The sequence below is a fragment of the Chelonoidis abingdonii genome, chromosome 1 (genome assembly GCF_003597395.2).
Source record: "Chelonoidis abingdonii isolate Lonesome George chromosome 1, CheloAbing_2.0, whole genome shotgun sequence".
NCBI lineage: Eukaryota > Metazoa > Chordata > Testudines > Testudinidae > Chelonoidis > Chelonoidis abingdonii.
Genome location: NC_133769.1, coordinates 104,306,915 through 104,329,958, shown reverse-complemented (window position 1 = coordinate 104,329,958; position 23,044 = coordinate 104,306,915). Strand labels below are relative to the sequence as shown.

Below are 23,044 nucleotides of genomic sequence, written 5' to 3'. Positions count from 1 at the left end.
TGTAGACGGTGCAAACTCTTGTGAACCTACAGGTTCAACAATCATGGGTTCACCTCCCTATGCAGTGCATAGAGAACTCCAGTACAGCAGCTCCCTATATCTCTCCTCAACATTCCATGTGGCATCAGGGGCTGCATGCCTACCCCTACCTCCACCTCCATACTGGGGGACAATAAGGACAACCACAGCTTTGCATACACTGACCTGTGACAGCCATGGTTGCCCTATGTGCAAGTAAAAGGGACATGAATGTTCTTTCTCCTTGCTAAATTCTGTTCCATTAATTTATTAATGTATTTGCTTTTAAATTACACAGATTTTTCTTTGCACTAGTTTTGTTACTGAATAAAATTCTATTATTTGGAAATAATTCATCTTTAATAATTCACAATATATGCTGCAGAACACCTAGCAGCTCTGAGAGCACTCACTTACTTGTTATTGTACAGTGTGTCACAACTCATAGGATCAGTGACACAATGTAATAATTACAACTGTACATTATGCACCACAAAATTAATAGGTGCACTGACAGTGCTATATTCACTGGTGGGCACCAAGCACTACAGATTTCCTAACAGGCCCCAAAACAGCAGGGCCAGATAAAGCACAGTACACCGCAATGCATTACTGTGGGTCACTGTTAAAGTGCTCTTTCAAACCTTCCCTGAGCCGGATAGCTCTGCACTGAGCTCTTCTAATTACCATGTGTTGTGTTGTTCAAATGCAACAAACAGCTGCTTCAGCGCTGCACTCCACCTCATCGGCAACTTTTTTACCCTTTGCTTCACAGATATTTTGCAGGACACAGCAGGCAACTATAATCATTGAGATTTTTTTTTCACTGAGATCCAGTCTTGTGAGTAAACAACACCAGCATCTACTAAAAGCACATCCAACTGTCATTCTGCACCTGCTGAGCCTGTAGCTGGATCTTTTCTTGATGCTGTCAAGGTGGCCAGTGTACAGCTTCATGAGCCAGAGGAGTAAGCGGCATTTCAACATCACCAATGGTAATCCACTGGTTGGGAAAGAAAGACCTTGCTTGCAGATTTCTGAACAACTCTGGGTTCTTAAAGATGTGAGCGTCATGTACCTTCCCTGATCAATCCACACTATTGTCAGCTAAGTGTCCTGGGTGATCCACAATGCTTGCATAGAAAAATTTCTCTTTCTATTCATGTACTTTGTGGCAAAGAGGGTCTGGTGCCAAAATAGGGATATGTGTCCTGTCTATTGCTCCACCACAGTTCAGGAAGCTCACTGCTTCAAATCCGTCCATTATGTCCTGCACATTGCTGAGAGTCACAGTCCTGGGTAACAGGAGACAGTAAAGGACCTGCACATTTGCATGACAACAGCCTCTGCAGTGGATTTTCCAACTCAAAAATGATTTCTCACTAACCAGTAGCAATCCAGCATTGCAAGTTTCCACAGTGTGATTGCCACTCACTTCTTCATTTTCATTACAGCTCTTCTTCTGGTGTCCCTGTGCTGGACTGAGCAAGCTCAGAACACAGATCCAGGAACAACAAAGAGGAATCCTTGTGGCACCTTAGAGACTAACAACTAAACCAGCACTCCACCATCTGCAACTACTCTGTGAATGCCACCTACAGCCTTGAATTTGTTCTCGCTATGTCCCCAGCAATCTGTCCTCCAAGAAATTGTCACGTTCAATGCTGATTTGATTCTTCTTGTGACTTTGCAAATACTGAAGGATAGTGTGTCTTGTGCTTCCAACATTCATGACAATAGTGCAGGGCTGTACAGAGCCATACTTCTGTCAGAAATGGCAGACAGCGAGAAGGACCATGCAGGTTCATGGGATTTTTTAAAAAAGGTGCAAAAATTATGGGATATAGATGATATTATGGAATGGAGATAATTGCACGCTGGAAGTTGACCTCTTGCTACCAGTCACCCTTGCGTAAATTGTTTCTCCCCCACCATGCAGTGCCAAAAGTTCCCATAAGACAGGGTGCTGGACGGTCACAGGTTGCACACTGGAATATCTGCCCATTAACCCATGGTGCACCACACCAGGCATTGACACAAGTATTCCTAGTGAGTATGTGCAGCACCAATGCAAGAAGCCAAGTGTGCACATGCACAAACAATATACTAAGGGCTTGTCTTCATGTAGAGCGCTATAGCACGGCAGCTATGCCACTGTAGTGCTTTAGTAAAGATGCTGCTACTCTGATGAAAGACTTCTCCCATCGACATAGCTGCTGCCTCTCAGGGAGTGGATTAACTATGTCAATGGGAGGCGCTGCCTACACAGGGGATTAGGTCAGTATAACTATGTCACTCAGGGTATGAGAGTTTTTGTACTGCAAGCAGGGCTGGCTCCAGGCACCAGCGGAGGAAGCACGTGCCTGGGGCGGCACATGCTAAGGGGCGGCATTTGGTCTATTCTTGGGGTGGCACAGTCTGAACAGCTTTTTTTGTTTGTTTGTTTCAGCAGTTCGGATGGCAGTCTGAGCTGCTTTTTTTTTTTTTTTTTTTCTGGCTTGGGGTGGCAAAAATGGTAGAGCTGGCCCTGACTGTAAGTTTCACCAGTGAAAGTAAAGTGCTGGTTTACTCACTTCATTCCTCTGGTGTCAGAGAGTGTTTACATTAGCAGCACTTCCATCACAGATGAGAGCAGTGCTCTAGGGCAGCTATCCCCATAGTGCAGCTCTCTCCAGTTTGACCATGGGTCTTGTGGAGGGTGGTGATTGCAGGACATCCTAGGCCCCTGCACAGCCTTCTCTCCCCAAACGCTGACAAGCTCCAGTAGCTCAGCATTGCTCGAAGCAGGGGATCATTGGCTCCATGGAGCAGGCATTGTCACCTGGCCAAATAAGTGAGCATTTGCCAAGAAAACAGGAAGGGGAGTTTCAAAGTTCCCAGGTTTTACAGGGAAAGGGGTGCATATCTGTTTAACTGGCATCAGAGCAGCAGAGCTGCTGGCCAGAGTGGTCACCTAGGCACTGTGAGATATCCTCCAGAGGCTACAACCTGTGTAGACAGGAACAATGTGTTTTCACTTGCACATCACCGTAAAAGCATCACTGGTAAGAGCTGTATGCCGCTCGTGGTGGTGGTTTTCTTTTTGCGGTGAAACTTTCTGAGTTTCACTGCAGAAAGTCATTGGCAAGTGTAAATGCTCCCATGGTTTTTGCGCAAAAAGGGGACTTTTTCCACTTTAAATGGCAAGTGTAGACATGCCCTCAAGGGTGTGGATTTTTCACACCTCTGAGCAACATAGTTATACCGATATAGATCTGGAGCATAGACCTACCCTAACTGTGGTGTCTTTGTGCCAATGTAACTTGCATTGGCAAAAGTTTGTAGTGTACTCATGGCTTATGTCTACACAGTGACATGGCTGAAGTGCTGCAGCTATGCCCTTGCAGTGGGGACACTTACTACAGCAATGGAAGGGGGTTTTCTTTTTCATAAATCTGTGCCATCATGAGGTGGTAGGTAGCATGGTCGACAGAAAAGTTCTTCTGTTCATCGAGCTCTGTCTAGAGTGGGGATTAGGTTGATCTAATTACCTCAGGCAGGGAGTGAAATTCTTAGCAGCCCTGAGTGATGTAGCTAGGGGCACCTACATTTTAAGCTATGTCTATGCTAGAAATGCAACAGCTGCAGCTGTGCCACTGGAACATAGACACCGACTACAGCGGTGGGAGGTGCTCTTTCATCATTCATTACAGTAAATCCACCTCTCCCACAGGAGGTAGCTAGGTGGAGGGAAGAATTCTCCTGTCAACCTAATGCGCTGTTGGACACTGGGGCTTTTCGGTCGACTTAACTCCACCATCAGGGGCATGAAATTTTTCACAGCCCTGAATGCTGTAATTCAGCCTAGAGCAGAGCCCAGCAATCAGGTGTAGCCAGGCCTCAGAAAGTTACTTAGATGGCCACAGGGTGGGGGATTGTGCTGCTTAACCACACCACAGCACTCTAAGAGCAGGAGTTTGGGGGAGGGACGTAGGGAGAGGGGAACAGTCCACCCCCCCGACCTTTCCCCCAGCAGGGCCACGTGAGGCGGGGCTAGGCCCCATAGCCCTGCACAACCAGTCAGCCCCTGAAGGGTGAGGCCCTGAGGGCCGTACCCCAGCCCGGCCCCGGCCGACACACTGAGACTGGGGTGGGAGCCAGCGCCTGCGCGCCCCTCCGGGAGGTGGAGGCCGGGCTAGGGCGGGGTCTGCGGAGCGGACGGGGCGGGCAGCGTAGGGCGCCACGTCGGCAGCGGTAGCAGCAGCAGCAGAGCCTCGGCGCAGGAGAGTAAAGTCTGCGCCGGGCAAGGAGCGGGCTGCAGCCGGCGGGTGAGTAGCGCGGGGCCGGAGCAGCCGGGGAGCGGTGGCGGGGGCTGGGGGTCCCGTTCTCGCGTGGCGCGAGAGGAGCTGGATTCCCATTCGCCCGAGGGGGCTGTGTCGCGACAGCGGGGACGGGTGTCTCTGCTGGACCCTTCCGGGCCCTGCTTGGTGGGAGGGAGCCTGCCGGGGGCAGAGCCGCCAGCCCGGGCGGGGGGTGGGAGAGGGCACAAAGGAAAGTCCTGCCCGGGGCCCCTTCCCTGCGTAACCTGCCCCGGGGCTCCACTTGCTCTGTCTCTCTCTTCCTCGGGCCTTAGGGGGTGACTCTGCTGCCCTCCGTGCTGCAGAAGGGAAGCGGTGGGTGTGATGTGTCTAGCTGTAGTACACGCACATCGCTCTTAACACCCCCCCCCCCGCGAAGTTAGCATCAGCTGCTTTGGGGGCGTTAGTTGCAGCTCGCCCCCCGCCGCTCCCCCAAGTAGAGGCTTGGCCAAGTGTAGCTGAGAGCAGAATTCGGCCTTGTGTGCAAGCTGGCAGGGGAGGGAGGTGTTCACACTTTGTGTCAGGAGCCGGAGGTTGTGTACAACGTGGAAGAGCAGAAGGGGGTGGGGGCAAAGAAGGAGTCCAGGCAGCCTGTCGCAGAGACTCCAGGTTAAATCACTGCCTTTCCTGCCACGTCATTCCTGCTGTCCAAAAAAAGTTCTGGCTCTGGCTTCAGGGTCCCCATTGAAAGGAACTGCAGCCAGGGGTTATCATGTCACTCAAGTGTGTTTCCAGGGCGCACCTGACAGCTGGCTACATTGGGCCAGAAGTGCCCAGAGCTTACTCAAAATAGAGAGGAAATGATAAACTGTCTCCTCACAACTTATGTGGAAATTTGCTTGTATGTTCTTTGTCCTAAAATCTGATTTAGGAGATTTCCAAATATAAAATGGAGGAGGAAAAACACCAGGGGATGGAGCAGAATTTTGCTTCAAAGCAGTACTCCTTGGTTCATTGGAGAGTCTGTTACATTTTAATGTATGAATGAATGTCACAGTGATGTTACCCGTGTTTGCAAGTTGAAAGAAATTGGACTGCATTACAGCCTTGGATTCCTCTACGTCTCAGTTAACTTCAGGATCCAGCTCAAAAGTGCCTGGGTTCTTAATTTCTTGATGGACTTCAGGCTAGCTCAAGGATCTGGCTGGTGCTGACCCTTGCTTCACTCTTTCATAGAATCTTATTTATTGCAACAGTTGGTGTGAAAGCGTTCTCTGCAGCTATTACTCTATTCCTTTAGCTGTCTGCTTCAGCTATTCTCTCACAATTTCATCTGAAAATCTTTTCTTGATCATTTCTCTTTGTTTCTTTCATTCTTTGTTTGCGCTATCCTTTATCAATTCAGAATTGTTTTGGGGTACAGTAGTAATGTAAAATATTAAGCACTTGTCATGGTTTTTACCAGCTGGGAAGTGTCTGAAGTGGAAATGCTGAAGTTTGGGATGTGCTTCCTATGCTAGGGGAAGTATGTAACCAACACACCATCTGGGTGTGGTGGTCTGTCCCATCTTGTGGCACCGAGACCACTTAAAGAGAGAGAGAAAATGAGTTTTTACCAGTGTTCCCCATAGTAAGTTGCATTGTCTCCTAAACAGGCTGTTATGGCAAAATATATGTGAATAAGTTTCTACAAATTGTATGCAAATAATTCTTTACTTAAAGTTGGTCATTATTGACTTAATGCAGCTCCCTGTGTGGTGTAGCCTGAAAATAAACTCATTATTTTATAACCACACCACTAGCTGTGATGGTTGCACTAAGCTAATAGACAATCTCTGTGCAAATATTGTTGGGCAGGTTCCTGCACTTGTTTGTTGATGCTCTCACTTGCAGCCCTATGAATGAAGATATGGTAGATTTCATATAGAAAACAATTGCAGAATGTGTATAGAATTTTGTAGGTGGGAAGGTAATTTAAATGCACAAATTAACATTAGCTTATATAAACACCAACTTCTAAGGCTACCCAGTAAACACTTGTTTACTTGTCTGTCACAAGAACGAGTTCATATTTAAAAAGCCAAAACCCTTTGTTGCCATTAAGTCAAGGTTGCAGGCACTCAGAGTTCATATTGATATAGCGGTAGAGCCTAGGAACTTGTGTCATCAGCCTAGACTCCATTGTACTAGATGCTGTACAAATTCTTAACAAAAAGAAGGTCCCTGCCCCAAAGAGCCTACAATCTAAGTATAAGACAAGAATAGTCAAGTTTTAATTTTTTAGGTATCCTAGCAAAGAAAATGTAATGAGGAATTTGCAAGAGGACAAGGAACTCATCCCAGGCATAAGAGGCAGCACAAAGGTGCTCATTTGGAAAACTTAGTAGGCAACGAAGGCTGACTTCACTGGCAAAGTGGAGATGGGAGATGTTAGATAGTGGAGGACAGGCCACTTTCCTTGCTATGAGTTTAATTTCCAAAATATGTGGGAAAACAAGCAAATGTAGAGTGAAGGTCCCCTTGTATAACCTTAGCTCTGCCCCATTTAATTCAGTACTTTGCACCTATCTAAACCTTTTCCTGCAGTGTGATCTCTGTCTACCAGCAGCAAATACTCTCCAGAGCAGTGATGCTGTCTGTAGCATATTGAGGGTCAATTGGAGTACATAAGTAAGTAGTTCTGATTTCAGATTGTTATGGGTGTAGAGAAAATTTCAAGTTCTGTTAGGGTTAGGTATTGCAGTGTTCCCAGTTCTTCTTGGCATTGCTACAGGGGACAGGGTTAAGGTTGGTACTGTGTGAGAGAAATGTTACCTTGACTCTGCACTTTCAGACTTCTGACATGTTTTGTTTTTTTTTAATGTGATAGATTGCTCGCTAACTGTGCTGGCTCCTGCAAACTTCCTCAATGAGCCTGCTTTTAGTTGGTACTGTTCTTTCTTTGGTGGTGGTCTTGTTCGCAACTGGCACCTCCCCACTTCAGCATTGGTCCAGGAATGGCTCATCTCCAGAACCAAAGAATATCCAGTATTTTTCTTGCTATACTTCTAGAGCTTGAGCCTGTTGCTGGATACTAGATCACAGTTCAGGGATAGATATTTTTTGTTTGATTACTCCTTCCTTTCTTCTCTCTCTTTCTGCACCAAAAAAAAGTTTACAAAAAGATTTACAATTTAAAGCTGCTCATATGGAGGAGGGTCAATATCTCAGGTACACTTTGATCAACTGACCTCAAATTTGCCCTGCAAACTACACCCTGGTCCTGGCCCCAGAAATGGTATGTCAGTTCTCAAGCTGATCTTGCTCTGTGTGTAGATTTTAGAGAAGCTTGAAAACTGGGTTTTAAATAGAAGTCCTGTTTCCCATAATAATACTAACACGGGGCACACTGTTGTGTCCTTAATGCATTTCTGGCTAAGTGTATGATGCTGTTGATGCATTGTCTCTTGTTTCAGAAATCCAACAAACTTCAGACCAGTCACTTAAGTTAACTGAAATAGATTTCTTGAAAGGGGCAGCAAAAACAAGACATGCCCCTTTCCTGGAAAGTAGCATGACCCACAGTATGTCTGGGTGGATGCTGAACTGATAAGAACAGATTTAATTTTTTTTATTAAAGCTGATGTTAAAAAATTATATGATAGGTTGAAAAAAGTGTCTGTGCATCTGGGTATAGTGCTTAGATTATCCACAAATACAAAGTTTGTTTTTAAAACTCATATGATACATACTACATAATCAGCAATAACCCAAATTTAGGTGAATCGATTTAACAGTACAGTTTAGGTATTAGAATCCAAATACTCAGGTACATCACTTACAGAAAGTTGTACAGAGATTTGGTTGTGGAAAGCAAAATATATCAATGAGTAGAGATTGTCCCTCAGTAATTGAGAATTAGATAGGTTGTTCCTTTAGAAAATACAATCCATGAGGAAAGTATTTCGGTTACTTTCCTGACTGCCCTTCTCATCGGAACTCCAGCTCATCTCTTCTGGTATTGCTGATGTCGGGTGATGTGTTCTATGTAGATGTCCCTTGACCATCTGATGGCGTCCGACATCGTGAGTTGCTGCATCAGCCAAGTGTAGCATTGACCGATTCTGCATTCTCTTATTATTCCCTCGTTACCGGGGTCTCATGCGCCCAAAGCTCCGACGATCAGTGTGTGTGTGTCTGAACCTGGTAACCCTTAGCTCTCAAGGTTTCGATCAGAGGGGCGTATTTCTCTACCTTTTGAGCTTGGGCATCGTGGAAGGCTGTGGTCCTGTTCTCAAAGGACACTGTGGCATCCACCATGATGATCTTCTTCCGGTCCTTGTTGGTGGTGATGATGTCTGGTTGCAGTTTGTTGTCATTTCTGGGGATGGCGGAGTTTACAGCGGCTGGATAGCTCTGGCCAGGCGATCTTGGATGGCATTGTGTTGCAGCTGCCAGGCTCTGGAATGGGGCTTGCAGCTGCACAGGACGTGGGGTAGCGTCTCGTTAGCGTAGCCACATTTACTGCATCTCTTGTCCCAATTCCCGTGGCGGACGGCTCCGTTCAGCGGGATGCAGTTGCACCAGACCCTGTCGATGGACCTCCAGTCGGCAAATCAGGTGAAGCTGCCCCCTGGGAGAAAGTGGTTGCTGATGTCCCACTTGCACTTCACCTCGAATGCCTTGCCCTGCTCCAGCTTCTGTTTCCAGTTTTCCACATATTGGCAGCAGATGGCATCCTTCAGGGTCTTATCCAGCATGGTTCTAGCTCTCGGAGTAATAATGGTGTGATCTGTATTCTTCACCTGTGGCACCAGGGCTCCTGGCGTTCCTCGCACCACGTCCAGTGGCAGCCGATACCTCAGTCGTCGTGTAGTGTTGCGGGCCTGAGCCCAGAGCGAAGCAGAGTCTCCTCCCTCTCTTCCAAATTCTTCTTCCAGGGAGCCATTCAGGTACGTGGCGACATCTTGGTTGAAGGAGGTCCTTGTGATTCATTTCTTGACGCCATCCTACATAGCACTTCCTGTGATTTTCCTCGTCATGGCGTCTGGGCAAGGCAGAAGGTGTGAGTGATCACCGCAACATCACACGGATGACCCATTCGTGGGACTTTGGCAACGCCGTGCCTGTGTGAGATGTACACCAGTTCATTGCTTGCCCTCTGGGGAAGAAACATCCATTTCTTCACCAGCTATCTGGTGGTGGTGTTTGCTTTGTTAAGAGGTACCTTTGCCACAGCAGATCCCCTCAGGATGAATGAAATACAGGGGATCAGGAAGGTGTTCGAGGCATTGATCTTCTGCCATGGTACCGGTAGGGAGGTGTCGATCCTGACCGCATCTCATAAGATTTCCACAATGGTATCCTCAGTTGTCTGCTAGACATGGAAACCCATGAGCGTGCCGAGGAAGATTGAGCATTTCTAATCATAACACTTAGCACTAAGGTTTAAATTAGGGAATTAGTATCAGGGTAATCAACATAGCTTTTTTTCCAGTCTCCCTTCTTACCCCACACTTTTATGCTGTAGTAGAAAGTGCTAAGATTCTTTCTAAGGTTCCCTGCATCTTGTTTCAGGGCTTCATCTTTTGTATTAGCCTATGGCTAACAAGTGTCTGATACATTTTGAAGTCTCCTATGTTTGCTGGAAAGGAGGAAGAACTCTTTCCTCATGACCTCAGTCTCCAAGCCTTCTGACCAGTGGTGGGCAACCTGCAGCCTGTGGGCCACACACAGCCCATCAGGGTAAGCCGTTGGTGGGCCGCCAGACCGTTTGTTTATATTTGCATGGCTGCCTGCAGCTCCCAGTGGCCCTGGTTCACTGTTCCCGGCCAATAGGAGCTGCGGGAAGTGGTGGTCTGGCCTGCACCACTTCCTGCAGATCCAATTGGCCAGGAATGGCAAACTGCAGCCACTGGGAGCTGCAGGCAGCCATGCAAATGTAAACAAATGGTCTGGTGGACTCCCCAGCAGCTTGCCCACTATTGCTCCTTACTGTTTGGGAACATATAGAGTGATGGTAGTTCTCCACCCCTTCTTAAGCCTGACATGGTAATTGGTTGGTTTGGAGCACTTTTCCTAGGTAAATAGTTCTAGTGCTTGCTGCAGCCCCATCTCATAATCTTTCCAAGCAGCAGTACCAAAGTAAAATTGACCTGCTTCTTGTCAGTTTCACTCCTTCCCACAGGGTTTTGAATAGTATCATTGAAACACCAGTTAGGTAGATTTTACGCTGCTGCTTGGGACATCTAGCTGTGGAAACACTGGGATTTTTTTGCCTGCAAACTCAGAAGGATAGTGGTGCATTAGTTCATGTTTGGAAGGTAATCTAAACCGTAACAACTAGAAACCAAACTCTTTTAAATGAAAGCTAAAATTCTGCACAAATTGCTCATTTAAGACCCCCTCCCCAGGTTGTTAAGGAAAGTTTCCATCTTGACACCTAGTTCCCAAGTTTTGCACATGACGCATGGAGAAGGTGGACATTATTCCCATTGCCCAAGACCACAGACGTTAGAGGTGAAATAAAACTTGTGAAATGTTGGCTCCTTGCTTTAGTACTTATGATATTGTTGTGGGGAAGAGGGTGTATAGTGAGAGGCCCACAAATGCATGGCAGAATGACACAAGTAAGCAAATCACTTTGGAAACACTGCTCTGTAAGATGTAATGGAAAAATGTTACTTTCTCTTAGGTTTGTATAGAATATTACTGTGGAAACTGCCGAATGAAGTAATATATTTGGTAAGTGATAACCTTTGTTTTATTCAGTGCAATAACTGTATTAATGCACATGAAGGTTAATCAACTAATCTTAGGATTTTCTAACACTTTCTGATTTTGTTCAGGTACCTACAGAAGTGTTAAATTTTATCATTTTGTACATCCTGAGTAGACTCTTGTATTTGGCACCTGTAGTAACTCCTGTGCATAAGTTGCCTACCCATATTCATTTTCTGTTCTAAAGAACTTTTTATTTTTTTCAGTAGTTCTGTCAAACTTACATCTTTTGCCTGAAGCTTTCCATATCTATTGTCTGCGAGAATGAGGGTTTTTGAAAGATTAGTCAAAACCTTTTCAGCCATTTTTTTTGAATATGGAAAGTGATAAATACTTCTGCCTGTATGTTAAAGAAGAAAAACTACAATTCATGTTTTGAATGGCTCTAGTACCTCAACAGTTTAGACAGAAACAGACCCTATGTTGGAGATGTGCCTCTTGGTCAAACCAAAATGGATTTTCACTAAGTTGAGGGTTTGAAAACTAGACTTGACATGTGCACTGGGTTTTAACATACAGGAAGCTTTTAACTAATGATCTCCCTATGTTTTATTAGCATTGTGCGCTTGTGAGAGAAAATAGAAAAATACCACATTGCATGTGCAAGTGTATGTGCACACTCACAGAACATATGCAACGGGGCAGTGCTTCACAGAAACTTTGTCTCATTCTGAATGATCTAGTAATGTGAATTAAATGAGGTAGGGCCTTCAAGGGCTCTTGCCTTATTGAGAGTGTATCTTGTGCATTCTCAACTTGTTTTCCATCCAAAAACTACATTCAATCATGTGAATTTCAAGTATGGTAAGGCTGCAGAGTTACACTGAAAAATCAAGTAGTGCCAAAATTCAGGTTCCTCATACAACTTTAACTTTGCTGCTTGTGTATACGCTTTATGATGTGCCTCTTAGTTACATTAACTCATACTGTCTTATGTTTCTGTCTCGCTTAGTATACAGGTTGGATGGTGCAGGGGGAATGAGGCAAAAATTCACAAAACTCTTTATTTTTGGCTGCATCCTCTCTGCAATTATCCACATAAAGCTGGATTTATATTGTAGATGAGAATACATTTTTAACATTTTTCTATGGACATGTTACTCTATGTAATGAATGAGGCCAGGTTTCAGAGCTCTTTAAATGCCTGTGTTGGTTAGCATACAGTGAATGAGACAGATTCACTCATTGAACAGTGAGGACAAAAATAAATATTCAATAGCTGTCTCACTCACTGTATTTTGTCCAACCTGCACAGTCTGATGCAAGAGTCCTATACAAAATCAACAACTTCTAGCAAGCAGTGTCCTTTAAAAACCAGATGGGCCCACCTTGTCCCTCCAACCACCCTCCAGTTTCTTTCACTAACATAGGAATCCTTAATTTGAGACATGGGGTTCCATATGGGCCATCCTCTCCAAGAACCACTGTTTACTGTGGTAAGTAACTCTCCCCCCGCCCCCCCTGGAGAATAGCCCATATGGATTCCCTACTCTTGGTTAATCAAAAGTGCTGAATATCTGCAATGTAGATGAGTTAACATTGATACAGGAATTCTAATTTACATAGTTCCTGTCTTTCCTGAAATATGCAACTCTGTTTCCATATTGTACATTTCTGTACTTTTTTTTCTGTGAAGACATAAAAAGAGTATCAACAACCTCTAGCTGTGACATCTTAAAGCTGTGTAGTTATCTGCTCTGAAAATACCTACATAATAATATAGTTGCATGGCTTTTTTGCATAACTTCATAGCTCTGCAACTTAAAACAGCAGTTTATTTTGTATTTAAGCAAAACCCCACTTTTTGATTCTTAACTACATAATTTATTGTTTTCATCCTACAGCAGGGGATTGGCAACCTTTGGCACACGGCCCATCAGGGAAAGCTGCTGGCGGGCTGGGTGGGTTTCTTTACCTGCAGCGTCTGCAGTTTCGGTCAATCGCAGTTCCCACTGGCTGCAGTTCACTGTCCCAGGCCAATGGGGGCTGCGGGAAGCGGTATGGGCCGAGGGATGTGCTGGTTTCCATTTTCCACGGCCCCCATTGGCTTGGGACGGTGAACCATGGCCAGTGGCAGCTGTGATCGGCCGAACCTGCAGACGCTGCAGGTAAACTGGCCCGGCCCGCCAGTTGCTTTCTCTGATGGAACAAAGGTTGCCGATCCCTGTCCTACAGTATTTCTTATTGAGATCTACCCATCTTTTAAAGTAGCCATGTATAAATATTTGTGTTTTTTTCTGAAAGAAATTTCCTGACCCAACAACTAAAAAATAACTGAATGGATTTTCTACACATTTGCCAGAAAATAAGTCTGTTAAGAAAATTTCAGTCTAATAATATGTTTAGCAAAATTTCAGCCCACCAAAGACAACTTTTTGGAAAAATTGATAGGAAAATGGAGGCTTTCAATATGTAATTTGCTACTTTAATTATGAATGTTAAGTCATATATCAGGATGGATAAAATTGATTGATAAAATTGATTTTTCTTTTTTAAACCAGATTTTTATTTACATGTTACTAATGCTTTACTTCCAATTTTAGTCTTAATTGTTAAATTGGATTTGTAGATTCCAAAGCCAGAAGGGTCCACCGTGATCTACTCTGACCTCCAGTATTACACAGGCCATAGAATTTGTCCAAAATAATTCCTAAAGTCTTAATTTATAAATTGTCAGTGATGGAGAGTCCACCACAGCCCTTCCAGTGGTTAATTACCCTCACTATTAAAATGTATACCTTGTTTCCAATCTGAATTTGTTTAGCCATTGGATTGTGTTAGACCTTTCTCTGCTACAGTGAAGATTCCATTTATCAAGTAGTTGTTCCCCATGTCGATACTTGTAGACTGTAATCAACTCACCCCTTCACCTTCTCTTTGTTAAACTAAACAGATTTAAGAAGCTCAGTCTATTACCACAAGGCATGTTTTCTAATCCTTTTAATTATTCTTGTGGCTCTTCTTTGAACCCTCTCCAATTTATCAACATCCTTCTTGAACTCTGGACACAATATTTCAGCAACAGTTGGACCAGTGGTAAATACAGAGGTAAAATAAACTCTCTGTTCCCTCTCAGTATTCCTCTTTGTATGTACTCAAAGATCACGTTAGCCCTTTTGACCAGTGTGTTGCACTGGGAACTCGCATTCAGCAGATTATCCACCATGACCCCCAAATCTTCCCAGGATAGCGTTCCCCATCCTGTAAACATGGCCTACATTCTTTATTCCTAGAGGTATACATTTACATGTATCAAAACACATATTGCTTGCTTGAGCCCAGCTTACCAAGCAATCCAGATCACTCTGTATCAGTGACCTGTCCTTTCATTTCCCCCATTTTGTGAATCATCTGCAAATTTGTATCAGTGATTGTGTTTTCTTCCAAGTCATTGATAAAAATGTTATAGCATAGGGCCAATAATTGATCCCAGAGGGACCCCACTAGCAACCCACCCACTCAATGATGAGTTTCTCTTTACAGTTGCATTTTGAGATCTATAGCAGCTTTTAATCCACTTAATCCATGTTAATTAATCTTTTTAGGTTTTTAATCAAATGTCATGTGGTACCAAGTCAAATCCCTTACAGAAGGCTAGGTGTATTATCTCAACACTATTACATTTATCAACCAAACTTGTAGTCTCATCAAAAAAAGATGCCAAGTTAGACAGGATCTGCTTTCCATAAACCCATGTCGATTGGTGTTAATTATGTTACGCTCCTTTAATTAAAGTCCTGCATCAACTACTCCATTATCATGCACAGGATTGATGTCAGACCGACAAGCCTATAATTACTTGGATCATCCTTTTTTTACTTGGGTCATACAGTTTAACCTTTTTGAGTACTGGCACAACATTATCTTTCTTCCAGTCTTTTGGAACTTCCCCAGTGTTCTCAGATTTATTGAAAATCAGCGTTAATGGTCCAGCAAGCTTCTTTGCCAGGCCTTTTAAAACTTGAATGCAGATTAGCTGGACCTGCTGACATAAATGTCTAGCTTTAGTAGCAGCTGTTTAACATGCATCTGAGATACTACTGGAATAGAAAGTGTTATCATGATATAACTACATCCTTGTTTTTTCCCAAAATACAGAACAGAGATGATTTATTGAACACATGTGCCTTTGCTGCATTATTATTGATAACTCTACTATTTCCCTCTAGTAATGGACCAATACCATTCTTTTTGTTCTTAATATACTTAAACTCCTCCTTAACTTTGGCCATAGATTTTCCTCTTGTGTCCCTTTGGTTCCTGAATCGATTTTCTGAAATTCCTAGCTTCAGATTTGTATTCATTACTGTCAACTTCCCCTTTCTTTTTTTAATTGCCGCCTAAACCATGTTGGTTTTTTAACCAGTACAGCCTTCCTTGATTTTTGTTGTTTTTTGTTTTGTTTTGTTTTGGGGCATCTAGTAAAGTGGTCTTAAATAATTCATAAGTAGCATTTACATTTTTCTGATTAATTTCTTCCTTCCAGCTGATATAGGAACATAATTGTTTTCAGTTTTGTGAAATTGGCCCTTTTAAAGGCATGGTGGGTGTGCATTATTCTAACAATAAGGATGTGAACGAGATCTTGGACTTGTTTCTCACAGTAGAGTTGAAGTCTTGAAATCATGATTTGAGGACTTCAGTAACTCAGCCAGAGGTTATGGGTCTATTACAGGAGTGGGTGGGGAGGTTCTGTGGCCTGTGATGTGCAGGAGGTCAGACTAGATGATCGTGACGGTACCTTCTGGTCTTTAAGTCTGTGAGTCTGAGTTAAGCTTTTAAGTGTGGAACTTCTTAGTAGATGGAGAAAAAAATCTATGTAATATCCGAAATCCTACCAACAATTAGGGAACAAAAGAACTAAGTGTAAAACATCCTTCTGTGCCTATCTATAATGCTTAGGAAGAAACGGTGCATGATCATGGGGGACTTTAATTTGAATGACACATGCTGGAGGCCTCATTCAGCCAGCATTAAAACATCCTCCACATTTAAAAATACAGATGACAATTTCCTAACTCAAAAAGTGTATCCACTATGGGGCAATTCTATATTATGAAAATAAATAATAGCTTAGGTACCAGTGATCGTGACTTGATCACATTTATAATGTGCAAACAGACTAAAGTCCAGACCAGTAATATTGTATATAAAGTCCAGGGTCTCATTCACATTCTTGTTATGAGAGCGACACACAATTGTGGAGCACATAGCCTGTTCTTTAGTTAACGACCAACATCATCTTCTGATACACTGAAGTTCCTCAAATCAAGAAAGTTGAAACACCTTGACCAGGCTATACTCCATCAGGGTTTGCAGTTTGAAATCAATGGGACTTTGGTTTCGAAGTCATTTAGGAGCTCTTGAAAAATCCCTCTCAAGTGTGTAATTTTAAGGTCCTATTTTTGAGGATTTTGGCCTGTGATTGAAGAAAACAACCAATAACACTTAATTATGTTAATAATATACTGAAAGATTAAACAACTTTTCATTGTTAGAACCACCTAGTCAATTTTGTTTTGAAGCAATAAACATTTTATGCCAATAGGTTCTTAAAGAATGTTTAGCACGAGGCTGCAGGCACTCATGCATACGTTTAAAATTAAGTATATGAGTAATACCATTGAAGTCAGTAGGATTATTCCTATGAATAAAATTATGTACCTACTTAAGTATTTTCAGGATCAGTGCTTTAATTTTCCTTTTGGCTTTTTGTCTGTAATTGTTTCTTAACTTTCAAACAAGCTATCCTACTAATAGTGGCATTTACAAAAACAAAAGCTTGCCAGCATTTTATATTGTAATTCATCCTGAATTTTAATCTCAAACTGAAATGGCACAGATCTTCAAATTAGTGTTACAAAGTCTCAGTCTGATTTAAATCAGTTCTTAAAAATCAAGTGATTTAATGACTTAAAATAATCATTCCATCCTGCTGCGTATGTGCATAGAACCATCCATTTACCTAGCTCAGATAGTCACTTATGAAGTAGAACACAGCTGCTGTTTTATAGAACATAGCAATATTATTTAAGGTATCACAACAAAATAAAACACAAAAGCTTCGGGGTGGTAGTTTTAAACCTTTATTGTATTTATTTTAAAATGCAAATCTTGCTTTCTAGTACACTTTCTTCAGGAATATGAAAGCTTCTGTTGGTTTTTTTTTTTTGTCACCTTCACCTCATGGTGAGTGTCATTTATTAATGTATAAAATAGCTTTCTAAAAAGTACTTGCGTTACAATGGGCTCAGATCAAGTACCCCAGTAATCTAAAGGGAGATGTAGACCAGTCAATAAGAATTGCCATATCAAATCAGACCATTCGTTCATCTAATCCAGTATCCTGTTTGTCAGTATCAGAAGCTTCAGGGGAATTGACAACAAATCTTGAAGTGGACAATTTATGGAATAATCTGTTCACAGCGGAAGCTTCTTCCAATCCACTAATGGGCAGGGATAGTCTTAAACTCTCATACTTTATGGTGTATATATACCACTAAAATAATATTGTTTTACCCCTCTCTAATGTAGCACTAGATACTCATTATCCATAGAAATATCTGACTTTAAAAAAAAATTCCTATTTGGCTCTTTGGTTCAAAGATTTCTGGTGGTGGGGTGTTCCCTAAGTTAACTATGATTTTCCCCCAAAAAAGCTTTTTCCTTGTCAGTTTTATTTGCGGCCGTTCAGTTTCATTGAACATATTTTTGTTTTTTATTATATGAAGGATAATAAAAGCATCTCTTTTTACCTTTCTTATACCTCTTGTTTGATACAGTGCTGTCCTTTCTTTTATGCTTCATCTTTAGGAATTTCTAGTCTGAAATTCATCTCCCAACTTGCTATCTGTTCACCTACCATTGTCGCATCCATTTGAAGTTCTTACAGTTATCTTCTTGTGCTGACTAACCTAAATTTTGTATAGCTGTTCACTTAGTTACCTCTTTGTCCTACTCCCCTCTCCCCCTCCTAGCTGTCTGTTTTGTCCACCTGTTGTTTCCTGTCTGTCATGTATAGTTTGAGCACTCTGGGGCAGACATGATTGTTTTTATTTCAAGTTTGTACCCATGCCTGGTATAACGGGACTCTGATCCTTTTGGGGGGCTGATAGGTGCTACCATAATACAACAGATTATTTGTGAAACTTATTGCCTCACTGGTCACCTCTTTTTTTTTTCTGTTCATTAGTATGTATATTTAAGCAGGTGGTCCTGACATTAAACCTTGTGGCCTTTGCTACTAATCTTTTTGCCATGTTCAGAACTGTCCATTTATTCCTATTCTCCATTTTGTGTCCCTAGCCAGTTTCTAATACCTGGCAGTATGTTGCTTTTTATCCTGCGTGACTCTGTAATTTCTTTACCAGCCTCTTGTGAGGATTTTTTTACAGAAGTTCTTGAAAGGCCAAACTGTTTCAACTGGTTCTCCTTTTAGACACTATTTAGTTGACACATTCAAAGGATTCTGATAGCTTAGAAAGGCATAATTTTTATAGAAGGTAAGCTGATTAGTCTATCGTACGTTCATCTAGTTGGTCTCTAATTCTGATTTTAATTGCACTTCAGTCAGTTTGCCAGGTACTGAAAGGTCTGCTAGTCAGTAGTTCTCAATATCTGCCTAAGCATCTTTTTTTTTTTTTTTTTTTTTTTTAACTATTTTTCAGTTCTCTCAGGGTAACTGCTCCTAAAGATTGCAATTTGTTACAAAACTTTTTCATTAGCAATTCAGTCACCTTGCTCTTACGTTTGTTATACATCCAAGAGTCCTGAACATCTGGGCCTATTAACTTCTCTCTTAGTTTCTGTGGGTTGCAACACCTTCTCTGTGAATGTTTGAGCCTCTTATATTACCTCATCTTTATTACCTGACAAGAGTAGGTCTGAGGTACTTATCCCGTCAACATAGTCTGTAGTGAAGATTCATGCAAAGAAATAACTTCATTTTTCTGCAGCGTCCTTGTGAGCTTCAGTTGCTTCCTACTGGCATAGCATCTCACAAACTGCATTTCTCTGATCTATATACTTCAACTATTGCGCTACAAATCCCTTTTAGCCCTAATTGCAGTTTTACATTTTATCTGCCATGGCTTATGCTCATTTCTATTGTCTTCCAGGTTTGGATTTCCACTTCCTGAAGGATACCTGTTTTGGCTCAGATAATCTCTTGATCCTTGCTGTTTAGCCAACCATACTGGCGGCTTATTTTTTCTTGCCTTCCTAATTCCTTTTCTCTTTAAAGGTATGTATGTATGTATTCTGAGACTTCTGCTTTAGTAGCCTCCATAAGTCTAAGGACTCTAATTTTACTTTCCAGTTTAGGGTCTTTCTTGACTACATATTGCACTTCCGAAATTCAGTACTCATTAGTGGTACACCTCTACCTCGATATAACGCTGTCCTTGGAAGCCAAAAAAATCTTACTGCGTTATAGGTGAAACTGTGTTATATCAAACTTGCTTTGATCTATTGGAGTGCACAGCCCCGTCGCCCCGGAGCACTGTTCTACTGCATTATATCCAAATTTGTGTTGTATCAGGTAGCATTATATCGAGGTAGCGGTGTATGATGTTTGAGAATATCTAACTCGATGTTGTGATTGCTATTAGGAGGCTCAACTGTGGTTGCGACTTGAACGAAATCCTTACTTAAGACCGAGATGAGAGGTGTCTCCTCTTGTGTGCACTAGCTGGTCCAAGAAGCAGTTGTTTAAGGCATAGAGAAGCAACTTGATGGGTCTCTGTGCAGATGCTTAAAATAGCCCATTATTACTGTTGCTGCCTCTCCCTAATCAGGAAACCAGTAATAGAACCCTACTGGTGTATTTTTATGATTTGGAATTTTTACCCATTCAAATTTTGCTGTATGTTCCCTATCACTTAAATTGTCTCTCTTGGTTCTAAAGAATCTCTTGGGTATAGTATGCTCTCCCGCACCTCTACCATTTAGTCTGTTCTTCTATAATTTATAGCCAGATATTGCAGTATCCTATTGGCTGCTTCACCGTCCACTTTTCTCCAACAACTCTAAGGCAATCCCTCCAAGGCAGGGTTGAGACATGCTAGTGAAGCGAGGAAGCTTACACTGTACCTGCTGACCCTGTCCTATGCTTAAATACTTAATTTTCTAGGACTCTTTACCAGTGTTGAAATTGGGGAGATGAATCTGAACCTGCAAACAGCCAGTGATAAAAATAGTAACTAATATGCTGTCTGCTTATCTCATACAGAAAAGAAGGTCCTTTTGAGGGAACTTTCATGTGCATGTGTTTAAATTTTAAAATTGTTTCGGATTTTGCCAGAAATGATATAAAGTAAATGTGAATTTCTTTTTTAGGCAATAATGAATCAAACGGACAAAAATCAACAGGAAGTTCCTTCATATCTTAATGACGAACCACCAGAAGGTAGATACTAAGTTTCTGTAATCTTTTATTTGATAATAAGAAAATGAGCTGAAGTGCAGTTCGTTCCTGAAAAGAATGACTGAGAATAATTTATTCTTGCACACAAGGATCAAGCTAATTTTTATTTAATGACATTCTTTTACTGCTGCTAGCCCCGAAGAGCTAACACATCTAAGGTAGAATAGAATCCAGCTCACTCAATCTGCACAACAACAGAATTGTTTACTAAGTAACAATTTATTGCCCAGTGCAAACCCATTGAAGGCAGTGAGGTTACACAAGTATTGAAAGGCGTAGTTTTAGACTGAGTTTGCATTATTGTAACTGTAAGCACAATTTGCCAGTTGAACCTTTATTACTAGTGTTAATATGTCAGATGGAAAGAGCTCGGTTTGACTTTCAGATCCCGGGCTGGCAGTTTAAACAAAAAGATCTACACCTCTACCCCGATGTAATGCTGTCCTTGGGAGCCAAAAATCTTACCGCATTATAGGTGAAACTGCATTATATTGAACTTGCTTTGATCTGCTGGAGTGTGCAGCCCGGCCCCCCAGAGCACCGCTTTACCGCGTTATATCCAAATTTGTGTTATATCAGGTTGCGTTATATCAGGATAGAGGTGTAGTTAAAATGCATCTGATTCAGGAATCCTTGAGACAAACATTGAACCTGATGACCAGTTTTGGAATGTGTCTTCAGAATAGAACCACGCTTACTTAAAGTTGCTGGATTATATAAAAGCATCTTAGTCATCAGAAATTGAATTTAACCAAAATCAAATCTGTTAAATTTTTCTGATGAGCTTTTTCTTCTATTAGTGCTGCAGAGAAGAAATATGGCTATGGGCGAATGAGCTGATTTTTTTTATCTAGATTGTGCATCAGCAGAGTTATTAACCAAGTTCTGTTTGCAGAATCCTATCTAGCATGTAATCTCCTAAAACAAACACTCTCTTTCAGCAGCCATGTTGTCACTGTTGTGCTGGAGGGATGTGGTTTCTTTTTCCCCCTCTCTCACAAACTGAGTATACTTGCTATGGAGATCACTGAGTGACAAACACCGAACCCAGGATCCCATGTTCTTTAGTCACACTTCCGAATATAATAGTACTGGAAAGCTATATTTGTGTGCAGTCTTTTTGTAGGTTGGTCCTAAGGCTGTAAGAAAATGGAGTGGCCTTGCAGCCTGGTGCAGGAGGTCTCAGTGCCACTTACATTTGGCTCACCCACCCCTCTATCATAAGTCAGTGGCAGAGGGAGACGAGGAGGATGGGGCTGGCCCTGCTTGCTGGCTTGGTTTTGTGCCAAATGCCACTGCTGGCATTAGCCTCACATTTTGCCTAGGTGCAGTTGTGCCTCTGCTAGATGGTGCAAGCGGGGCCCACCAAGCAGCAGTGGTTCTTCTGAGATCTTCAGGACTTTGCCTTTTGTGGCTGCCCAGTCTCCCCAGGGGATGAGATTGGGGAGGCCCCAGTAAGTAAGGCCAGGTAGGAGCTGGAGCTTGTGCTTGCACAGGGCTGGGATAGGGGAGCTCCAGTGATGCCAGTCTCCACCCCCACAGGACCTCCAAGGCTCCCTGAGGTGGGGCTGGCTCTGGGGTACAGGGGCTTGTCCCCCACCCACCCAGCCTGGGGATTGGAGGAATGGAGGGCAGGATATCTAGCCCCTTTTAGGGGGTAAAGGACCCTGCTGCCAACCAACACCTAGGCAGTTACAGAATAATAGTTCAAGTCCTGCATGCATCTCAAACTGCAACTTTAACAAACTGGCCACAACTTCTGGACCAAAAAAGTCAGTTTTCTTACAGCGTTAGTTACAGATTTAAAATGTAATAAGTTGTTTACTACTTAGTAGTGCCTCCTAATTGTAGAGGAAGGGGGTCCAATGGGTTAATATTGTCCTGTTGGTAACAGTAATGAGGGATAATCAGTACAAAATGCAAGGTTGGCGGGGGAAGTAAAGTGAATTGATTCCCTAGCACAGTGGTTCTCAACCTCTTCCATTCTGCAAACCCATGTTACAGCAGCAAAGTCTTCAGACTTTGTTCCTAGCTATAAGGAAAAGGAAGGTGGCCAGGATGCTCTGAGACCTGTTCACAGTCCCCAGGCTGTCAAGCCTATGCTCTAGCATCTTGTACCCAAGTTTTAGTTTTTTAAAGCAGTAAAATACAACCTCAGTTATGAACACCTCGGGGAAAAACATTATGGTGGGTCTTTCAAAAGTTTACAACTGAACATTAACTTAGTACAGCTTTGAAACTTTACTGTGCAAATGAAAAATGCTGCTTTTAGCTATCTTTAATTTAAATGAAACAAGCACAGAAACAGTTTCCTTACCTTGTCCAATCTATATTTTAACTTACCCTGTATTTTTTTAGTAGTTTACTTTTAATACAGTATTATACTGTATTTGAATTTTTTGATGTCATTCACACACACACATCCCATTCCCCGCCCCCAATTTCTGCCTGATTGCGTACTTCCGGTTCCAAATGAGTTGTGTGATAGACGGTCAGTTTGTAACTCTGTTCTACTGTACTGTTATTTTTAAGTCCATAGAGAATGGGTTGTATTTAAATGTCTTGC

General features: G+C 42.4%; 1 protein-coding gene across 5 annotated transcripts in view; it reads left to right on the top strand.

The window, feature by feature from the left end:
• The first annotated feature begins 4,234 nt into the window (after positions 1 to 4,234).
• Positions 4,235 to 23,044, top strand: part of TMEM263 (transmembrane protein 263) — a 32,293-nt gene continuing 13,483 nt past the window's right edge. Inside the window, exons 1-4 of one of the 5 annotated variants that reach the window (XM_032772116.2) lie at positions 4,235 to 4,325; positions 10,969 to 11,018; positions 19,172 to 19,296; positions 20,391 to 20,460. In XM_032772116.2, coding sequence (XP_032628007.1) covers positions 20,397 to 20,460 — 64 coding nt within the window. In that variant the 5' untranslated portion in view covers positions 4,235 to 4,325; positions 10,969 to 11,018; positions 19,172 to 19,296; positions 20,391 to 20,396. Of the gene's footprint in view, positions 4,326 to 10,968; positions 11,019 to 14,068; positions 14,103 to 19,171; positions 19,297 to 20,390; positions 20,461 to 23,044 lie in introns of those variants that run through there. The other 4 variants (XM_032772118.2, XM_032772117.2, XM_075068705.1 and 1 more) reach the window with 4 other exon arrangements.